Here is a 16,858-nt window from a genome sequence, read left to right on the forward strand (position 1 = left end):
GGTAACAGTAACAATAACAATAACAAAAATTAAAATAACAAAAGTAAGTAATTGGTTCACAGAATCTTTTTGAAAATAAACAAACAACAACGACAACCGGGTTGTATTGCCAACGGGTCTGAGAAGCTTTGTATGCTGCATTACGTTTGCCTACTTTTAGGCGTTTGAAATGAAAGCTTCCACAGTCAACGTTGCAATTTTGAAACGCGATGTCAGTGGCTCCCAACTTATTCAATAAAATCTTCTTTCTTTCATTACTCTTTTTATCTTTCTCATAGCTAATATTGACTAATCACTTCTTTTCGATATTCTTTACACATTTTTGTTTTATTAGTTTCTCCGGAGTATAAAAAACACGATCAGGAGCTGGGTATAAACGGTGTAGGTAAAAAGAGTCATCATATAGCGAAGTAACATAATAACAGGCAAATATAATATCGTTAATTGGCACATTATTGCTGCCCGTGTGTGCGCGCCGTTTAGTTCTATCCTTTTTTCCCACCGAAGACACTCAAACAAACACACACACACAGACATCGAAGATTGTTATTCCAGTTGCGCAAGGTTAGAGCACATAGAGTAGCAAACTGGATCGCTTCTGTCCGTTCCACCCCCTACATAATCGAGCAGGGCATCGCACAGCACAGTGGAAGACAGACGGGCACGACGGCGGCGCCGGATTTGCTCGAGCTCTTGGATTTACTTTCCGCCTCGTATTTGTACATCCCGCTTGCCTTGGCGTACTCGCCCTGAGAAAAAAGATGAGTAAGGATAAGTAAGTGCGTTTTGGCAGTAGAAGAAAGAAGGAAGAGATCGTGTCACCTGTGATCGCCAACCGCTCGCTTCCATTTCCTTCTTGGCAAACATCTCATGCCCTGGCGGGTAGTAAACCGGCGGACCGGCAATATTCTTCGACGACGACGACGACTGGTTCGGTGCGCTCTTCTGGTCGACCGTGTCGTCGATCGGTTTCGGACCGGTACCGTTCCGTTCGGGCGACGGTCTTTTTGGCCCGGGGCCACTGTCCGTCTGTGATGTGACCTTCGACTGGTAAATGATTTGGCCATCCTGGGGAAATGCAAATGAAAGAAGCCACTTTAGTACTGTTAAAATAAACGTCCAACGGACCTCTCTTACCTCTCCAAATGTGGCCATCAGATCGTCCAGCCGCCGGGGCGGATTGCCATCGAGATCGTTCCGATCGATGCCGTCCGTCGGGAACGGTTGCAGCAGCGGTTCCCGTTCCGCCGGCGGTGGGTACAGGTTCCGCGTCGCGTTCGTCGTCGTTGAGCTGTACTTGTACGTCACCGTGGTCGGCGGTGGCACTCCGCCCGGTCCGCCCGGTCCGCCCGGTCCGGTTGGGTAGAGATTGTCCGCCACCGGGACGGGCGATCCGTACCGATTGTTCGTGTTGGTGCGCTCCTCGCGATAAATGTAGGTCGTGTTGTTGCCCGGCGGATAGCCCGGCTCCTGCACGGTGTACTTCATCGGCCCGCTGGGCTGATCTGGGCTGCCGGCCGCTGTTCGGGGCGGCGGCTCGATCGCACGGAAATTGCCCGGATACGGTGACTCGACCGGCTGGTCCGGGTAGTAGTTGGTGGTCGAGTGCTTCGTGTCCTTCTTGTAGTAGACGGTTTTGGCCGTGTTCGGGGGCAGCGGGTGGTTCAGGATGGTCGGCACCGGGTACTCCTGCACGTTGTTCGTGGTGTTGAACGTTTCGTTCTTCACCAGCACCGTCTTGCTGCCCGGATTGACGTGCTGGGCCGGATGGTCCGGATACCCTGCCGGCAGCGTGTTGGTCGTCTGGTTGACGGCCTGGTTCGTGTACGAGATGGTCTGGTTGAGCGAGCCGGCGGCACTGTCCGGCGGCAGCTCGTACGTGTAGGTGCGCACGGTCGTGGTGACCTTCGTGTTCGGGCGGGGTAAAATGTCGTCGGACAGGGGAATACTGTGCAGCACGTTGGCGGCATCGTCCACGTGGACGGTTTCGTTGTAGCGCACGTTGCGCGCCACCAGATCCGAGCTGGGCGAAACGGTGCGCGTCTCGGTGTAGTACTCGTCCGAGCGGGCCGGCGTCATGGAGCGCTGCGGTGTGGCCGCCCGGATACCCCCGTAGATGCCGGTCGAGCCGGTGTCCGATCCGTACGAAACGTTCTTAACCGTCGAGGTCGTCGTTGCGTGATTCTCGTACGATGGGCTACGGTGGCGCGAACGTGACTGGCGCACCTCGCAGCTGTTCGGGGAGTCGAACACGAGCTCCCGGTTCACTGGCTGGTGCTGCTGTTTGCCACCGGTGGTGCTGTACGTGGTGGTGGTTTTGATGATTCTCGCACCAGGTTCACTGTTAAGTGGGGAGAGACACAGAGAGAGAGAGAGAACGTAGGGATTAAAGCACTGCAGCTACGTGCTGGCGCGAATGGGCAATAATACTCACTGCAATCCGGAATCGATGCCATCACGGCTCAAAGATCTGTTGCCTGGAATGAATGGAAAACGTGCATTAAATTGAGGCTTGGACACATCATTTGCTGCTAAAGTTTAGAAAAAGGTTCTTTGTGAGGCTTCAATTTGCTATTAGAATACGATTTGAAAAATAAAATTTAATTGCAAAGCTTGTCAGCTGCAAAATGTAACGACAAAGTGGACGACTTTGGACAATGTTCCCTTATTTCCTTTCGGCTCTTAGTGTTAGGACCTTCACGAGAGTCTTATCAGTCGAAATATATTGTTTTTCATCGTTTTATTTTAAATTTTCATTACAGTAGGTGACCGCTAACTGGATGTGTTTTAACTGGAGTGCTTTTTAACTGGAGGTTCGCTAACTGGAGTAATTCTCAGTTAACGAACACTTAAACGTCAAAACATGAAACATCCGGAATCTCACGAAGAGAAACTTGTCGCAAATGTGCATTTTTCAAACAAATTTAGGGTCTTTTGCCTACGTTTGCTATTAATTTATATTATTACACGAATTAATATAATTTATATCAACATAAATGAAAAAAAAAGTTTGTTATGCTTATTCCAGTCAACGCCAATCAAAACAATCAATCCATAGATACGTCACTCCAGTTAGCGAACATTGTTCGTTAACTGGAGCTTGTTTACCTTTCAGTTAGCGGTCACCTACTGTACTATCATAATCTTTAAAAGGTCAGTGATCCACGGTGTTCATTACATTTAGTAGGAAATTCTCATCTGTGGTACTCAACTGTGAATTCGTCCATTAAGAGTATTCAAAAGTCTCTCCTTTAATGTATTATTCCTAACAAAGATATGTGCTTATATTTTGATGATTGAAGAAAGATAAAAATTAAAGGAAGGGACATTCATAGGATGTATTGTGTATGAAATGGCTACAAACCACAGTTAAAAGAGTTAAGAATTAGTTGAGAAAATTGAAACTTATTGGAGACAACTGTAACATCAACTTTGTGAGGCACTGTTTGTATATCCTTGTGCGTCATTTTGGCAGAGAGACATTATACAGGATTGTCCACGATTTATTGGTTGATTACTAATTTTTTTTAACTGATATTACGATTTATTGGTGTGATCCCTTTGGAAATCAATACAACCGCACCAAAACATCTGGGAAACACCAACACAAAATCGTGGGAACACACCAAACAAGTATAGGAAGCAACCAAACAATTTTGGGATGCAACCAAAAACGTTTAGAAACCTTGTTAATTATACTAAAGTTCTTCAAAATAGTAAGCTTTTGAACTCATTCTGCAAGACGCTCAATTGCTTACAACTACTAATTCCGTTCAATCCACCAGGCTTCTCCATCTCCCGTGCAAACAAAATCTGCTCTGAATAACTGTCCGCTTTCAGCTGATTACTCCCGTGCCGCATTAAAAAGCAATTTTGTTTACTTTCCTCTTAAATAAACACCGCTAAAGTGTATCAGAACACAACCTTCCATGTTCTTGTAACAAAAAAAGTCGCTGACCCAGTTCGAACGGTAGCATCAGAACGCCGTACTAACGCGCGAACTACCGTAAGGGTTTCACCGAAAACCGTGCTGTGCTAATTTTAGCTTCATCTTTGCCTGACATTGTGCCACTTTTCGTGCAACAAGACGAGCACAGGTTGGTACTGTCGAACCGGCTAGAGTCGAACGCCCGCCAACGCTCACGAACGCAGTGGGAGGAAATTTAGTTTTGGGAAGCAAACTGCTCAACCCGTGGACCCGCGTTCGTCAAGTCAAAGTCGACGAGGAAAGAGAGCGAAACCAAAAAAACGCGTCATTATGATTAATCACATCATAGACAGACGTGTGTCTGTGCCAAGAGCGGTGGCAATGCTGCTGTGGTACTATTTTTAGCACCCTTTTTAGCCATTGCGCCGTGTTTGTTTGTTTGGTGCAACGAGGACGGGATGGGAACACATTTTCACCCCGAAAAACACAACGTGTAGCTTACCTCGATCGAGCGATGAGTCGCGCTCACGTTCAAGATCATTCAGAAGCGTGTCGAGCTGATTAATGTTTCGCTGGTACACCTCACTGACGGACTGGTCCGGGCGGCCGCCCGCCGGGAGTGTCGCCGCACTGCCACCGCTCGATTTGTACTCGTACTTGGCCGTCTTGTAGATCTTGCGTTCGTTCTGCGGTGAGTCATCCGAAAAAAAAACAGCACAAAAACAGAGACGGTAACAATTAAAAGAATCGAAAAAAAAGTGCAATCGTGAGTGTGTGTGTGTGTGTGAGCGCAGTTACCGTGATGGTGGACGGGCTGACCGAGCGCTCGCGAGCCACCGTTGTGACATTGGCCGGCTGCAGATACTGCACCTCGCGGGTCGACGAGTAGTTGTTGATCGGTTGACCTAGCGAGCTGCCCGGGCGGGACACGCTTTGCTGCAGGTCCTCCAGCAGATTGTCTGAGGTGAGAAGGGAATAAGCAGGGAAAATGACGATAAATAAATATTTAAGCAACAGCTTAGCAGAAGCGGAACAAGAAAAGGGGCTTCAGCACGATAATCCCGGTGGAGGGCGCCACGTTCGCGAATCGTTTGGGAGATTTAATAAATGAACCAAACTTTGGGCGCTTGTTTCGTTAAGCTGCCGTTGCTGAGGATAAGTTTAAGGGTAGAAAAGAGGGGCGATAAGATTTTTAGACGATGATTATTAATTCCAATTAGTCGCTCGCTCGTAGCGAAACAACGCTAATGAAAGATGCATACTGTTTGCTTGGCTGTCTGGTGGTAGGAAAAAAGGGCATTAATTGAAACCAATGAAACACTTTTCTCGATGGTGCTTTTGGTAATGAAGAGGACTTGTCTCTCGTTCACAGAAAATGCAAGCACAATTTTATATGTTTCTACTGTTTATGTTAAAAACACGATTTCTTGCAGCGAATTTCATGAAGATTGTAATTAAAACATATTTCTAGTATTGTTCCAATTTTCAACACCAACACGCGTAGCGATTGCAAATAAAAGGATGGCTAATGGTACCATCGTTTGTATACAGCTGGACAACAGCAAGGTTCCTTTTCAAAATAACTAGAGCATTAACGATCCTCTTACTGCTCTGTCTCTCTCGCCGCAGCGGCCACAATAATCATCACCCACCGCAGTCGTTCCGTGTGCTATTTATACTTCCGACGTTTGGAGTGAAACACGGTGAGCACGGTGAGTGTTTCCGCCGTAGGTTACGAGCTGTCCAAATCTCCCTAGAGAAGTCCACATTCACAGAAAAAGCGCTTGTGTCATATTTGCACGATTTTTTTGCGCTTTGAAAACCACTTGGATTTCTTGCCGAACAAGCGGTTCTGTATTCTTATTCAAATTTCCCCACAGGCAAATAGCAACAAATAAAAAACGGGAGAAATTTTCTCCTTCTACCAGGAGAACCGGGCAGTAATTATTGCTCTGCATACTTTCTAATATCATGCTCGAACGATGCAGATTACTTGGCCATAATGGACAGAGCGGATAGGATTTTTTTCTTTTTTCCGATTTTACGGATTAGTTCCGGAAGAAGTGTTATTGTGAAACCTCAAACAAGCTGTACCTCGAAGGCTGGACTTGATGTGGAAATGTGAGCATGAAACAATCGTCCTACTCGGCAGGGGTTGGCAACGCAAAGTTTCGTTGGTGAAAATATCAATGTATTGTAGACGTATTTTTATACATTAATAAGGTTGAAAGGATAATGTTTTTAAGGAGAATGATGGAAAGGGAAAAATATGTTCTCGCATGGTTTGCTTTTAATCCAAAAACATTGTAAATTTGATCATATATGATCACTATACAGGGATTTCCGAGCCATTTTCGAATGTAAACGTTGGTATTCTCGGAATGTAACATGTTAATTCACATCAATCTGATATTTCATTTCCATCATCACAATTTGTGATTCACCTCGTATCAAGCTGGATTGAGTTTGACAGTTCTTTGTGGTATGTAGAAAATCATACGTAAAAACTGAAATTTTATTATGACGCAAATACACTATTCGACAGCTGTTGAAAAACATCTTAGATGTGCACAAAGAGAGTGACTTCCTGTAACTGCGCAAAAATATTATTCATACTATTCAATGGTACTCAAATCATGCGTTCACACATTTTACAAGGTTACATTTGAATCAACGCCTGCAAAATGTTTTTTCAACAGCTGTCACATATAGGTTAAGTCAGTTTCGAATGTAAACATTGTTATTCGCCGAATGCAAAATGTTGAACCACATCGATCTAACATAATAATTTCCATCATTTATAATTTTTAAAATCTACAGCATGATTTTCAACACGTCTCAAGCTGAATTGAGTTTGAAAGCTCTTTGTTATGTGTTGAAAATCATGTGTTGAAACTGAAATTTCATTTTGAAACAAATAAACCTTTTGACAGCTGTTGAAAAACATTTTAGATGCGGTGAATAACAATGTTTACATTCGAAACTGATTTAGAAAACCCTGTATCAACATAATAAAATTTTCAGTTCTTACAAATGATTTTCAACAAGTTACAATTAACTCTCAAACTCATTCCAGCTTGATTTGTGTTGAAAATCATGAGGATGAACAGAAAAAATATTGTGAGGCAAATACAACTGTTGGAAAACATTCGACAGATGTTGAAAAAAAAACTCACAAAGGATGACAAATGTTTTTGACATTGCAAATTGACTCGGAAGCCTCTGTATAAGAAACTTTCAATTTTCTACTGAAAACAACGCAATCAATAATTTTGCTTTACAGTTTGGCTTTACATGGCACACCAAACTAAGGCTAAGCCTTTACCCGTTCCATCCGTTACAATTTTCTAAAAAAAAATGCATGAAAATGCGTGTAATATTGGTTTTGAAAATTTTATACAAATCTGGATGAGATGCGTCTCCAAAACTCAGAAGAAAAAACAATAAAAATATCAGATTGCTATTGATTAAAATCTTGTATTCCGCGAATAACAACGTTTATCTTCGAAAATGGCTCGGAAAACCGTGTATGATATTCGAGTCTACCAACAACTAACCATCTTGAAAGAAATGCTGTTACGTAATTTTTCATGAATTCAGCCTTCCAAACTTTGTTTACGTTTTCAATCGTTTGCCTACCCCTGCTCTGCTTGTCTACTAGCACAATACACCACAAGATTACAGTTCAATTGCACACCATCATATGAATTGCAAGTGAAAATGCGTCTAAAATCTTCCCTCTATTGTCTACGAAATTGCTACACGATGTGAGAGATGAAAATTGCTGTTCCATTGCTGTTGTGTGGTTTTGGTTTTGGTGTGGTTTGTTTGTGTTCCAAGATAATAGCAGCCCGTTTTAAGGTACGTTGGGTTTCTATCGAGAAAATTGGAATGCCATTCCTGGATGATGGTAGCGATATTGTTAACACCAGCAAAAATGTCCTTACAATGAAATGCATCTATCCAAAACGTTCTGTCCATTCGTTGGTTGCTTGCATTATGCATTTATGAAGCGACCAGCGATTCATCACCCACTTACCCAATCGGTTATCGAACTGATGGCCGTGCGTTGTGGGTGTAATCGACCGTGACGGCGACATGACGCGCACCGAGGACGAATACTCTTCCCGCCGCTGCTCCCTGGTCGTCATGCTGCTGCTGCTGCGGCTGAGGCTGCTGGGAGAAGAAAATAGGAACGGAGAAAGAAATGTAACGAGCGCAAGACTCAGCAAACTCAAAGCAAACGAAATTAAATCATAAGAAATGACACGGAACGAGCATCGCAGAATGTCCTTGTGCCGGGGTGGGGAATCAGTTTTGTGATTGTGATGCTGCACGCTGCAATCAGTACGGACCTAAGCGTACCGAGAGACAAGTCTGGGTGTGTGTGCGTGTGCGTTGAGAGGAAAGCGTTCATCCGATTTGCAGCGGCCATAAATCGCTAGCGGAAGGTACTGTGCCCCAAGGAGGGCATCTGCTAACGAGATCATTGAAGCTTGCAGCAGTGGGTCGGAACAAAAAACCCATTCCATTACACATCACCACATCCGAAACACAGACACACACACACAGCCTCAGCCAAGTCCGAGAAAGGAGAGAAAAAACCAAAACCTGTTACCGGATGATGATGTCCGTACCCGACCGACCCTGGGATATCTTTGCCACCTTGCACCGTCCGTGGGTTCCGCTTAACGGTGGCCCGCTCCTTTTACAGCAAAGAAGCGGAGAAGCCCAAGGAAACCCGGAACCGTGTGTGTGTGTGACGGATGGCCTCGACAGCATCCAGGAGGCGACCGACGGAACTAGTAGTGGTAGTAGTAGGGGTGACCAGTGCCATGCCATTTCCGAAGAAAGAGAAGCCCGCTGTTTGTCACGCGAGTTCGATAGCGCTTTATGTACGAGTAAGAAGCAAACACACAAACGCTTGGAATTGAACTCGAGCACGGTTATTGCCGCCCCGGGCATGGAGAAAAGCCATGAGCGCACCGTAAATGGGTATCGCCAATGGTCATGAAATGTATCCGTCGCTGGCAGAGATCGACCCGGCCGCTTCACTTCAACAGTGTGCGGTTTGAAGGTTAGGGCAGGTTTTTGCCACCGATTCTTCTGTAAGTCACTCGGCCACAGCCACAGTGTGCTTGGTTGTTTGTTTTTGCAGCTGCCGTGCTTCACCCACCTGCGTGCTCAGGATGTCAGCATCCACTGCTAGCGAATTGGAATTGGGATGAGCCATAGAATGGAATGTTGGCGCTCCACAAACACGGTTCCATTTTGGGAGTGTGAAAAAAGAAACAGGTCCGGATCTTTGAACGCTTCTCGACGAGCAAGGAGTGTGAATGGAATAGCTCCATTTTTCATTCTTATGGTGCGGTTCGTCGCCTGGTCTGTACCCGGTGCCACGGGGTGATGTCAAGCCGCGCTCGAAAGAGTCATTTCACCTACACACTTCCGGCGGAACATGCGTTCGTCATAACAAAAAAGATCGCACCGCATGATGTCATGGATAGGTGTGCGTTACGTCAACGTTCTTCATCCGCAAAAGGTAAAATATCGTTAAGTTTTAATACTAGTCGATTTGTGCTTTATCTACCCAATCGTGTGCTGTTCGGTGGTTCATATTGCTTGAAGTTTTATTTATTGCAGTTCGTGGTACGAGATTCCAATCATGCTGATCCGCGAGTCAGTAGAATAATAACAATTCTACGAGCTTTGATGAGTACTCTTTAGTCCTTCCGGACCGGATGACAAGAACTTGTATTCAACGATAATGAAGTCTACTTTCTATGGGACATTGAAATCTCGGTGCAAACTCGGTCAAATCAAAGTGCAGCACTGATTTCTCAATCTCTGGCGAGGAAACTGGATTTTATTCTGCGAATATTCGCCACACAAAAACAACAACTAACGAGCACCGTTGGCTAAAGCTCGTTCTAGCAGAAACGGCCCAAGAATTCATGCTAACGTACGCCACCGCAACAGCACGGTACACGGTGCGCAACAGTGGTTCACAGCGCAATTCCACGAAATTCACCCCACCCGGCTACTAGATCCTTTCGAGCGTTAAGCAACCACCCGCATCAAGCGGTTTGAGGTTTTAGGGCTATGAAGGTAGTGTTTTTGTACTCCTTCCACACGGGCAAACACGATGCACGATGCTAGTCGGTGCCGTACGGCGACGCGATGACCTTCCTGGCCGCTCTCGCGATGGCCAGTGCCTGCCATGACATCATAGTGTGTCAATTGGCGCCCCCGCAAATATGGGTAAAAAACCTCCCCGGCCAGACAAGACATACAGATACACTCATCGCGCGCCATCGCGTTTCCATCCCACACGCAGCACAAAAAAAAAGTGAAACACTTTGATCGATCACGATATGGTGAAGGGTTTAGTTTGTGGTGGCGATTAAAAGGAACAACGCGCGCGCGTGCGTGTGTGTGTATCTGCACCAACACATGCTGCATGCTGTGTTGTCTCTTGCGTGCTCTCTTCGTGGTGTGTCTTGGCGTGCATTTACGCACCTCCCCGCTGGACGTTGCCGTACGACTGCACCCACTGCTGCTGCTTGCGCTTGGTGCGTGGTAAAACTTGTTTCCTTGGGTCGCTTTAAAATGGACACACGGGAGACAGGCGGCAACATGGGGCAACCTGTGCGCTTTGCGTACGTCCGGCCATCCGGGTTTGGGGTGGAGCGCGTTTGCGTTAGCGCGTGGTACACATGTTTATTTGCTTTACAGCACACATGCCGGGACGGGCTGGTGCCCTCTAACGCCGGTTCAAAGCATCGATCGGAAGGCGTTCGAATGGGGTCCGGATGTGCGATCGGAGACGTGAGCACACTACGCGAGAAGTTAAAGAGGCTGTGCTGTGCTGAAGAGTGCGCGCCTGCTGAGGTTGATTGGGAAGAAATGACTTCGAAGGGCAGTGTGGTGGCTTAACCCTTGGATGTGCAAGTTATGTTTGGTTTGGCTTTTTTAAACCTTTTTAACTAAATAAACTAAAATAAAGCTAAGCTTTATAACTTTAAAAACTAAAAATCGTTAAATTGAACAACATATCACAGGATCAATAAAGAACCAATTATAGCCAATAAATAAAATTGCCTTTTTATGTACTTCCTAACCTTTAAAAGCAATTAACACATTACTGTAAACGAAACAAACAATTCTATTAGTGATGCACACAACTGAGGCATTTAACTCTCATCTCAACTTTAAGCTTTAACTCTTCTTCCCTTTAGAGCAACTTGCCAGAACAACGTGTACGCCCTTAGAATCCCATAAACGTCTCACACGCGGACTCCACTAAACAACACCCAGTGCCTCAAATTTCACGCTACGTGCCGAGTGGGTTGCCAGGCATGGTACCTGTTAATGAAATTATTATCGCTCCAAAGCGTTCAAGCGTCTCGTGCCGTCCCGTACCACCATCACTGTAACAAAACCATAGCTTCCCCCACTCACTCACACTCACATACACGCACAAGCCGGAGATCATGCGGCCCCGGGGGCTGTTGTTTGTGTGCATTCGCTCCCGCCACCGATACTGGCTGGTTCGCTGCATGACGGTATGTATTTTTGGACCATGGCGGCTCACTCTCCGGTGGCTCTCATATGGTCGGAAATTCCTGAAAATCTCGTAAACAATCCATCCGAGCCGGGCCGGGACCGGGCACGATGGAAGCTGCACTCGGAAAAAGTCAAATTTTCACCGCTAAAATTAGAAACTCGCCCAACGACCGGCGGAAAATTCGATCCGACCAGCGTAACAAAACCGACGCCGACGGAGCACACGTCAACCCTCCGGTCGGACAAGATTGCTTCAACGGGCACGTTTTCGAATGCAAAATACGTTTTGCGCGGAGCGGTGAGGTGAGCAAATGGCCTTTTCTGCAAACGTATCGACGGGCTTGAAGGTTGACAAAAAAAAGACGTACGGTAGGAACCGGAAACCAAAACACGGGTATGACGAATCGTCGATCTGGCGGTGATCTTTTTGACTCTTCGTTCACCGTTCACCAGTTCAAAGACACCCTTCCGTCTATCAGCGCTGGTAAAGGCTGGCACAAAACGGCGGACGGTTCTGGGCTTTTGATTATTGACTGGAGTCGCAGAGAGGACGAGGGGTCAATGGAGGGAGGCCGAGACGAAAACGGTTTGATCGCTGGAAAGCCGGCTGGCGCCTCTCGAGAGCCTGCGTACGTTGCATCATGTCGGCGAGGTGCAGCGACGAGTGCCGGACCACACAGATACAAACATGCACTGTCCCGCAGCGCTTATGCAACGCCTAATCTATGCACGAGTCAATCACTCGCCACCCACGAGACTCGTGCCGCGGGGTTGAGAACGAGACAGGATCAAAGCCGCCGGAGTGGAGTGGACTGTGATTTATGGGGAATTGATTTCTTTCGCCCCAAAAGTGGTCAAAGGGTTGTTTTGATTGGTTTTTTTTTTTTCGATAGAGCGAGAGAGTGTACATAAGTAAGCATAAGTTTGTGGGTTTTTGAAGGGTCTAGCGGGTGCATGGTGTGTGGCGAAAGTCCTTAAGACAAATTGAAACAATTCAAAATGTTTCAACTAGTCTTGATCAAATGTTGGTTATGAATGTGTTGCTTCTTTGGATGAGAATACCAATATCTTTTTGTATAAGTTCCAGTCGTTGATGTGGATATTTGTATGAATGGAGGCATAATACAGTACTTTAAAAGATATTTGCTTCTCTGATCTAGACAATCCATCATGTCATGTTGAACCATCTGTTCGTCAGACGTACAGATGTATTGCTAATTATATCTGAATCTGAATTTAGCTCTATTTTGTTGTGAATAAGTAAAATTTTCCGATGAGAAGGATATTGACAGGTTGACTGTAAAAACATAATTCAGCTTAATACGGCACAATAAATGAATATTAGATTATCATTTAGTAAATATGTTACCTTCCAAAATTGGTATCAAATTTAATGCCGAATAAAAAGAGCTTAAATTGCTCATTAGCGATGCCTGAAACCGAATAGGTCAACATAAGTTTAACATTACTCATCATAGCTATAAGTAAACTACTGATAAATTAGAGTTTGCTATATTAGCTCAACATAAAACTCTTGAATGTAGAAAATTAACTCAAACTAAAGCTTCAATACTTTTACAAACACCCAAAACAATCGTTTCCAGCCACAATACATCTCTCGGGATGTTGGCAACATGTTTGGCTAATTTTGTGTAAATCTCACTATTATTGCATGGAAAAGTGCACACAAATTAAAACACATCCAAGTATGAATGCTCGTTTTGGGAGAAACAAAACCAAAACCACCGAAATCCGACCACAAACCGGTAATCTAGTGAAATCGAATTCGAGAACCCACGCACATCACCAGCCTGCACACACACACACAGACACACACACACACACACACACACACTGACAATCGACTTTGCGACGCCACATTCCGGACGTACTCTGTTACTTTGTGCATCGAAATGTCGGTCACCGTGCGGCAAAACTGGAGCGAGAGAATCAAGACCCGCGGCAGGGTGGCAAGCGGAAGGCAACGCACCAAACCACAGCACCGCAGTACCGCAGTACTAATCCATCGTTGCAAACACTTGCAGTTGCACAACCCTTGCCGTTGCTACGACCTACGTGCAGCAGCCCACCACCCCTACTGCACTCATACAAACAGACACACACACACACACGTGTGTACGTAAAGAAAGATACGTTGCGAGCTGAGAGTAAAGTCAACAATGTGATCACATTCGGCTGCGTGTCTCACCGGAGGACCTCACTCCCGTCCTTTCCCGGCCGGAGAGGGCGAACAACATAAACATTTAATTAAACACAAGTGCACTTTCTGTTCTACGCTTGTGTGTGTGTGTGTCTTCGAGGCCAACGGAGGGTTGAAATCGGCACTGCTTTTTAAGCGGTCGACTCCGACAGATCCTCTGCCGTCCTATCAAAACTGTTGCAGGTTGATGCCGGACAGCGCGACAGACCGAGAGAGCGTAAGTGCCATCCGATGCGAATAATGGTCACGCTGACGGGAACCATATTGTGATGCGATAAATTAAGAGGAAACAAACAAATGCGTGGGCCCCAATACATCGCACGGTCTGAGGTCACCAGCGGGGGGGGGGGGGGGGGGGGGGGGGGGGGGGGGCGCTATTGTGCAGATGGGTGGTGATTATTCACGTGCATAAAAATAACGACCCCAAGGTGTTATGAAATCATCTGCTTAATTTGTGTTTTGTGCGACTAGCGCGATTTTGTTTGGACAATCTGATGGGAGCACAACGTGCAGAACGGGCTGCTAAGCACTGTATCGGGTTACAGATCGCGGCAAAGGAGACAGTTTGTGTTGTGCCTAGAGATTCATCTCCCGAGTCAGTCAGCCTAGACCAACGAGTCAGCGGGTTTGCAAGAACTGTTGTTAGACGTAGAATTTATGAGCGGAAACTGCCAAGAGATGCTCCTGGGAGGTCCCTTTTATTAGCCAAGACTGTTTAGCTGTTCATTGTGTTGTCGTAGGGTAGCCGTTGGTTTTGCAAAATCAGCTTTTCTGGTAAAATGGTGGAAGAGGCAACAATGCTGAGATGGAATTGTAAACAGTAACAAAGCAATTAAGTTAGGTTTGGGGAAATAAATACTGTTACAATTTGCAAGAAAAGTAATTTTCAGAGAAACTTGTTTATAACGCAAACTGATAGCTTGAACAAATATTACTCTTCTTCCAAACAGGGCTACAGTTTGGGGCCATTAAATGGTAATTTCTTAAGTTATTTCACCATCGACCGACATTTTCTGACTGTGGCATACCGATTGGACAAACACAGTTCTTCATCCTCCTTTTCTGCATACGGCGCTCTTCCCCTTTCAGCAATAATAAACCGCGAACCGGTTTGTGTTGAATTTAGAATGCTAATGTTTGTCCAAACAGCACAAACCCCGAGAAGAATGTGTCTCTTTGATCAGGCATGTTTTTGGCATTTGGCTGTTGCGCTTTGATCGCAGGTTTGCTGCTGTTTGCGAACTGGGCAACCAAATGGCCAGCTTCGGGCGGCATACACCACTACATATGCGCACACAAGGTTTGCGTACGTTCTGGACGTTAGCCAAGGAGATGGTAGTGATCTTGGCATCTAGCTTCGGGACAAAACCATCCAAATTGTGGGTTATTATTATGGTTTGTAGTAAATGTTGTTATGGTTCTATTTTCACTGCATCTGTTCTTTGTAATAATTGTAATAAAGCAATCATGAAGAAGTTCCTGAAAGAAGTACGACAAAAACACACACTCTTCTTCGCGTTGTTGTACTTTCTTCAAGGTCATGCACGACCTTGCTGCTAATCGCAATGGTACATCATGTACTGACAAGACAACTAAGTCACCCGGTCTGACGATCGACAGCTGCAAGGTGATAATTGATAACAGCTTTTAACGATGATTGTGGAACGAAATGGTACCGAAGCGAGCACTTTGCTTTCAGTGATTTATAGATTTTTTACAACAGTTTTTTGCTGCATCACAGTCCCAGATAAGATGAACCAATGCTTCACGCAACATATTCGATCACTCCAGTTCGGCACATCGTTCGTCGTTCCCAATGCATTTTTGGCTTTACACGAGCTGCATAAGAATGAGGCTTAATCACGCGTTGCGCGAACCCAAATAAGGGTGACACAAGAAAGCTTCTGGAGCACATTACACATTCAATCCACCGCTGTGCATTAGTGTCTTTTTCTGCGCGCACACATACAAACAGTTCCTTTACTGCATACAGACCGCAAAAACCCGATCACTGGCAGTCTTTTTTTTTGCTTCCACACTCAACATCGACTTGTTCCTTTCCGTCTGCTTTCTCACTGCTTCACTTGTTCACCTTTTGGAATTACCTTTTTTGGGACACGCGAGATACAACACACGCACGCACAATAGGGGGACCGGGGGCAAAAAAACACACCGGGATCGAGAGAACGGGCTATCCCTATTTGGGTAGTCAACAACAGAGTAATGCGGGTCGACGATCGCCGCAGCGTCAAACAGGAATGGACCGCTTCAATGTACGCACCGACTCAAACTGACGATCGTTTACCGTGCGCCGTCGTCGTGGGGTCGTTGTTGAGCATGTGCGCACGATCGCACACCAAGAGACGCTAACCCCCGCCGGTATCGACCGGTGTTTGGGGGATGGTTAGGGGGATGGTCATGTGTGTATGGGTGCGATCGTCTTGTGGTCGGATTGCGTCGGCGGTGGATCGCGTGGTTGTATGGTGCAATGTGGCGGTGTATGAGTGTGAATGCTTACACATCCAGCGCACCTACACTGTCAAGGGAACAGGTTGGATGCAATTGGATCGATGATCGCTTGAAAGTTTGCTGTACAAGTGGATTGCATGCAAGCTTGTGCTGTATGCTGAGCAAGCCGTTATAAAAGCGAATTCAAAAACAAGAATTCCAATAGGTTATTGGTTTGCGTAGGATGGAATGGATTGGACTTATCATAAACTTACTTGGACTTATTATTACAATATAAAAGAGTAGAACTGAATGATGCATACAGATAAATTAATAACCTACAACTGAATGAAACTCAAATCGAATGATCAGGTTTACTAGATGCCTTTAAGAAAGTTATTAAACTCTGGGAATGATCGGCTCGACAATTCTTGGTTTTACGTTGATTTTTACGTTGTTATTTAGCGTTCATTCTAGGCCCTTTAAGCTCCTATGAACTAAATTATCATCATTTCATCCGAATAATGTGCTGGATCTTAACACATGCTTCCAGTCTTGCTGCATCATTCAATTTAGTGATATCAGAATGCAAGATTCAAATATAAAATAATGATAATTTGACCCATAGTACCTGTAACGACCAGGAATTAACGCTTAGTAATAGTTATATATATATTGGTAGAAATTGATTAAAT

At 45.4% G+C, this 16,858-nt stretch overlaps 1 protein-coding gene across 2 annotated transcripts; it reads right to left on the bottom strand.

The window, feature by feature from the left end:
- Nucleotides 1-321: 321 nt before the first annotated feature.
- LOC121592998 lies at nucleotides 322-16,022 on the bottom strand. Of its 2 annotated transcripts, none has more exons than XM_041915008.1 (8): nucleotides 15,821-16,022; nucleotides 7,968-8,101; nucleotides 4,727-4,887; nucleotides 4,431-4,614; nucleotides 2,435-2,477; nucleotides 1,138-2,341; nucleotides 823-1,068; nucleotides 322-749 (listed from the first exon to the last, which is right to left on the bottom strand). In XM_041915008.1, exons 2-8 carry the CDS (start codon nucleotides 8,077-8,079, stop codon nucleotides 615-617), a joined length of 2,085 nt encoding a protein of 694 aa, XP_041770942.1. In that variant the 5' UTR covers nucleotides 8,080-8,101; nucleotides 15,821-16,022; the 3' UTR covers nucleotides 322-614. The 2 variants fall into 2 exon arrangements, with proteins under 2 accessions (XP_041770942.1, XP_041770943.1); XM_041915009.1 differs by having other exon boundaries at nucleotides 7,968-8,104.
- Nucleotides 16,023-16,858: the final 836 nt, after the last annotated feature.

This window comes from Anopheles merus, chromosome 2L, assembly GCF_017562075.2.
Source record: "Anopheles merus strain MAF chromosome 2L, AmerM5.1, whole genome shotgun sequence".
NCBI lineage: Eukaryota > Metazoa > Arthropoda > Insecta > Diptera > Culicidae > Anopheles > Anopheles merus.

Coding starts and splice junctions, on each gene's coding strand:
- LOC121592998 (XM_041915008.1), bottom strand. CDS start 8,079: ATGACGACCAGGGAGCAGCGGCGGGAAGAGTATTCGTCCTCGGTGCGC. Junction 4,888..7,967: donor TCAGTTCGATAACCGATTGG/GTAAGTGGGTGA, acceptor TTCTCACCTCAG/ACAATCTGCTGGAGGACCTG. Junction 750..822: donor CGAGCGGTTGGCGATCACAG/GTGACACGATCT, acceptor CTTTTTTCTCAG/GGCGAGTACGCCAAGGCAAG.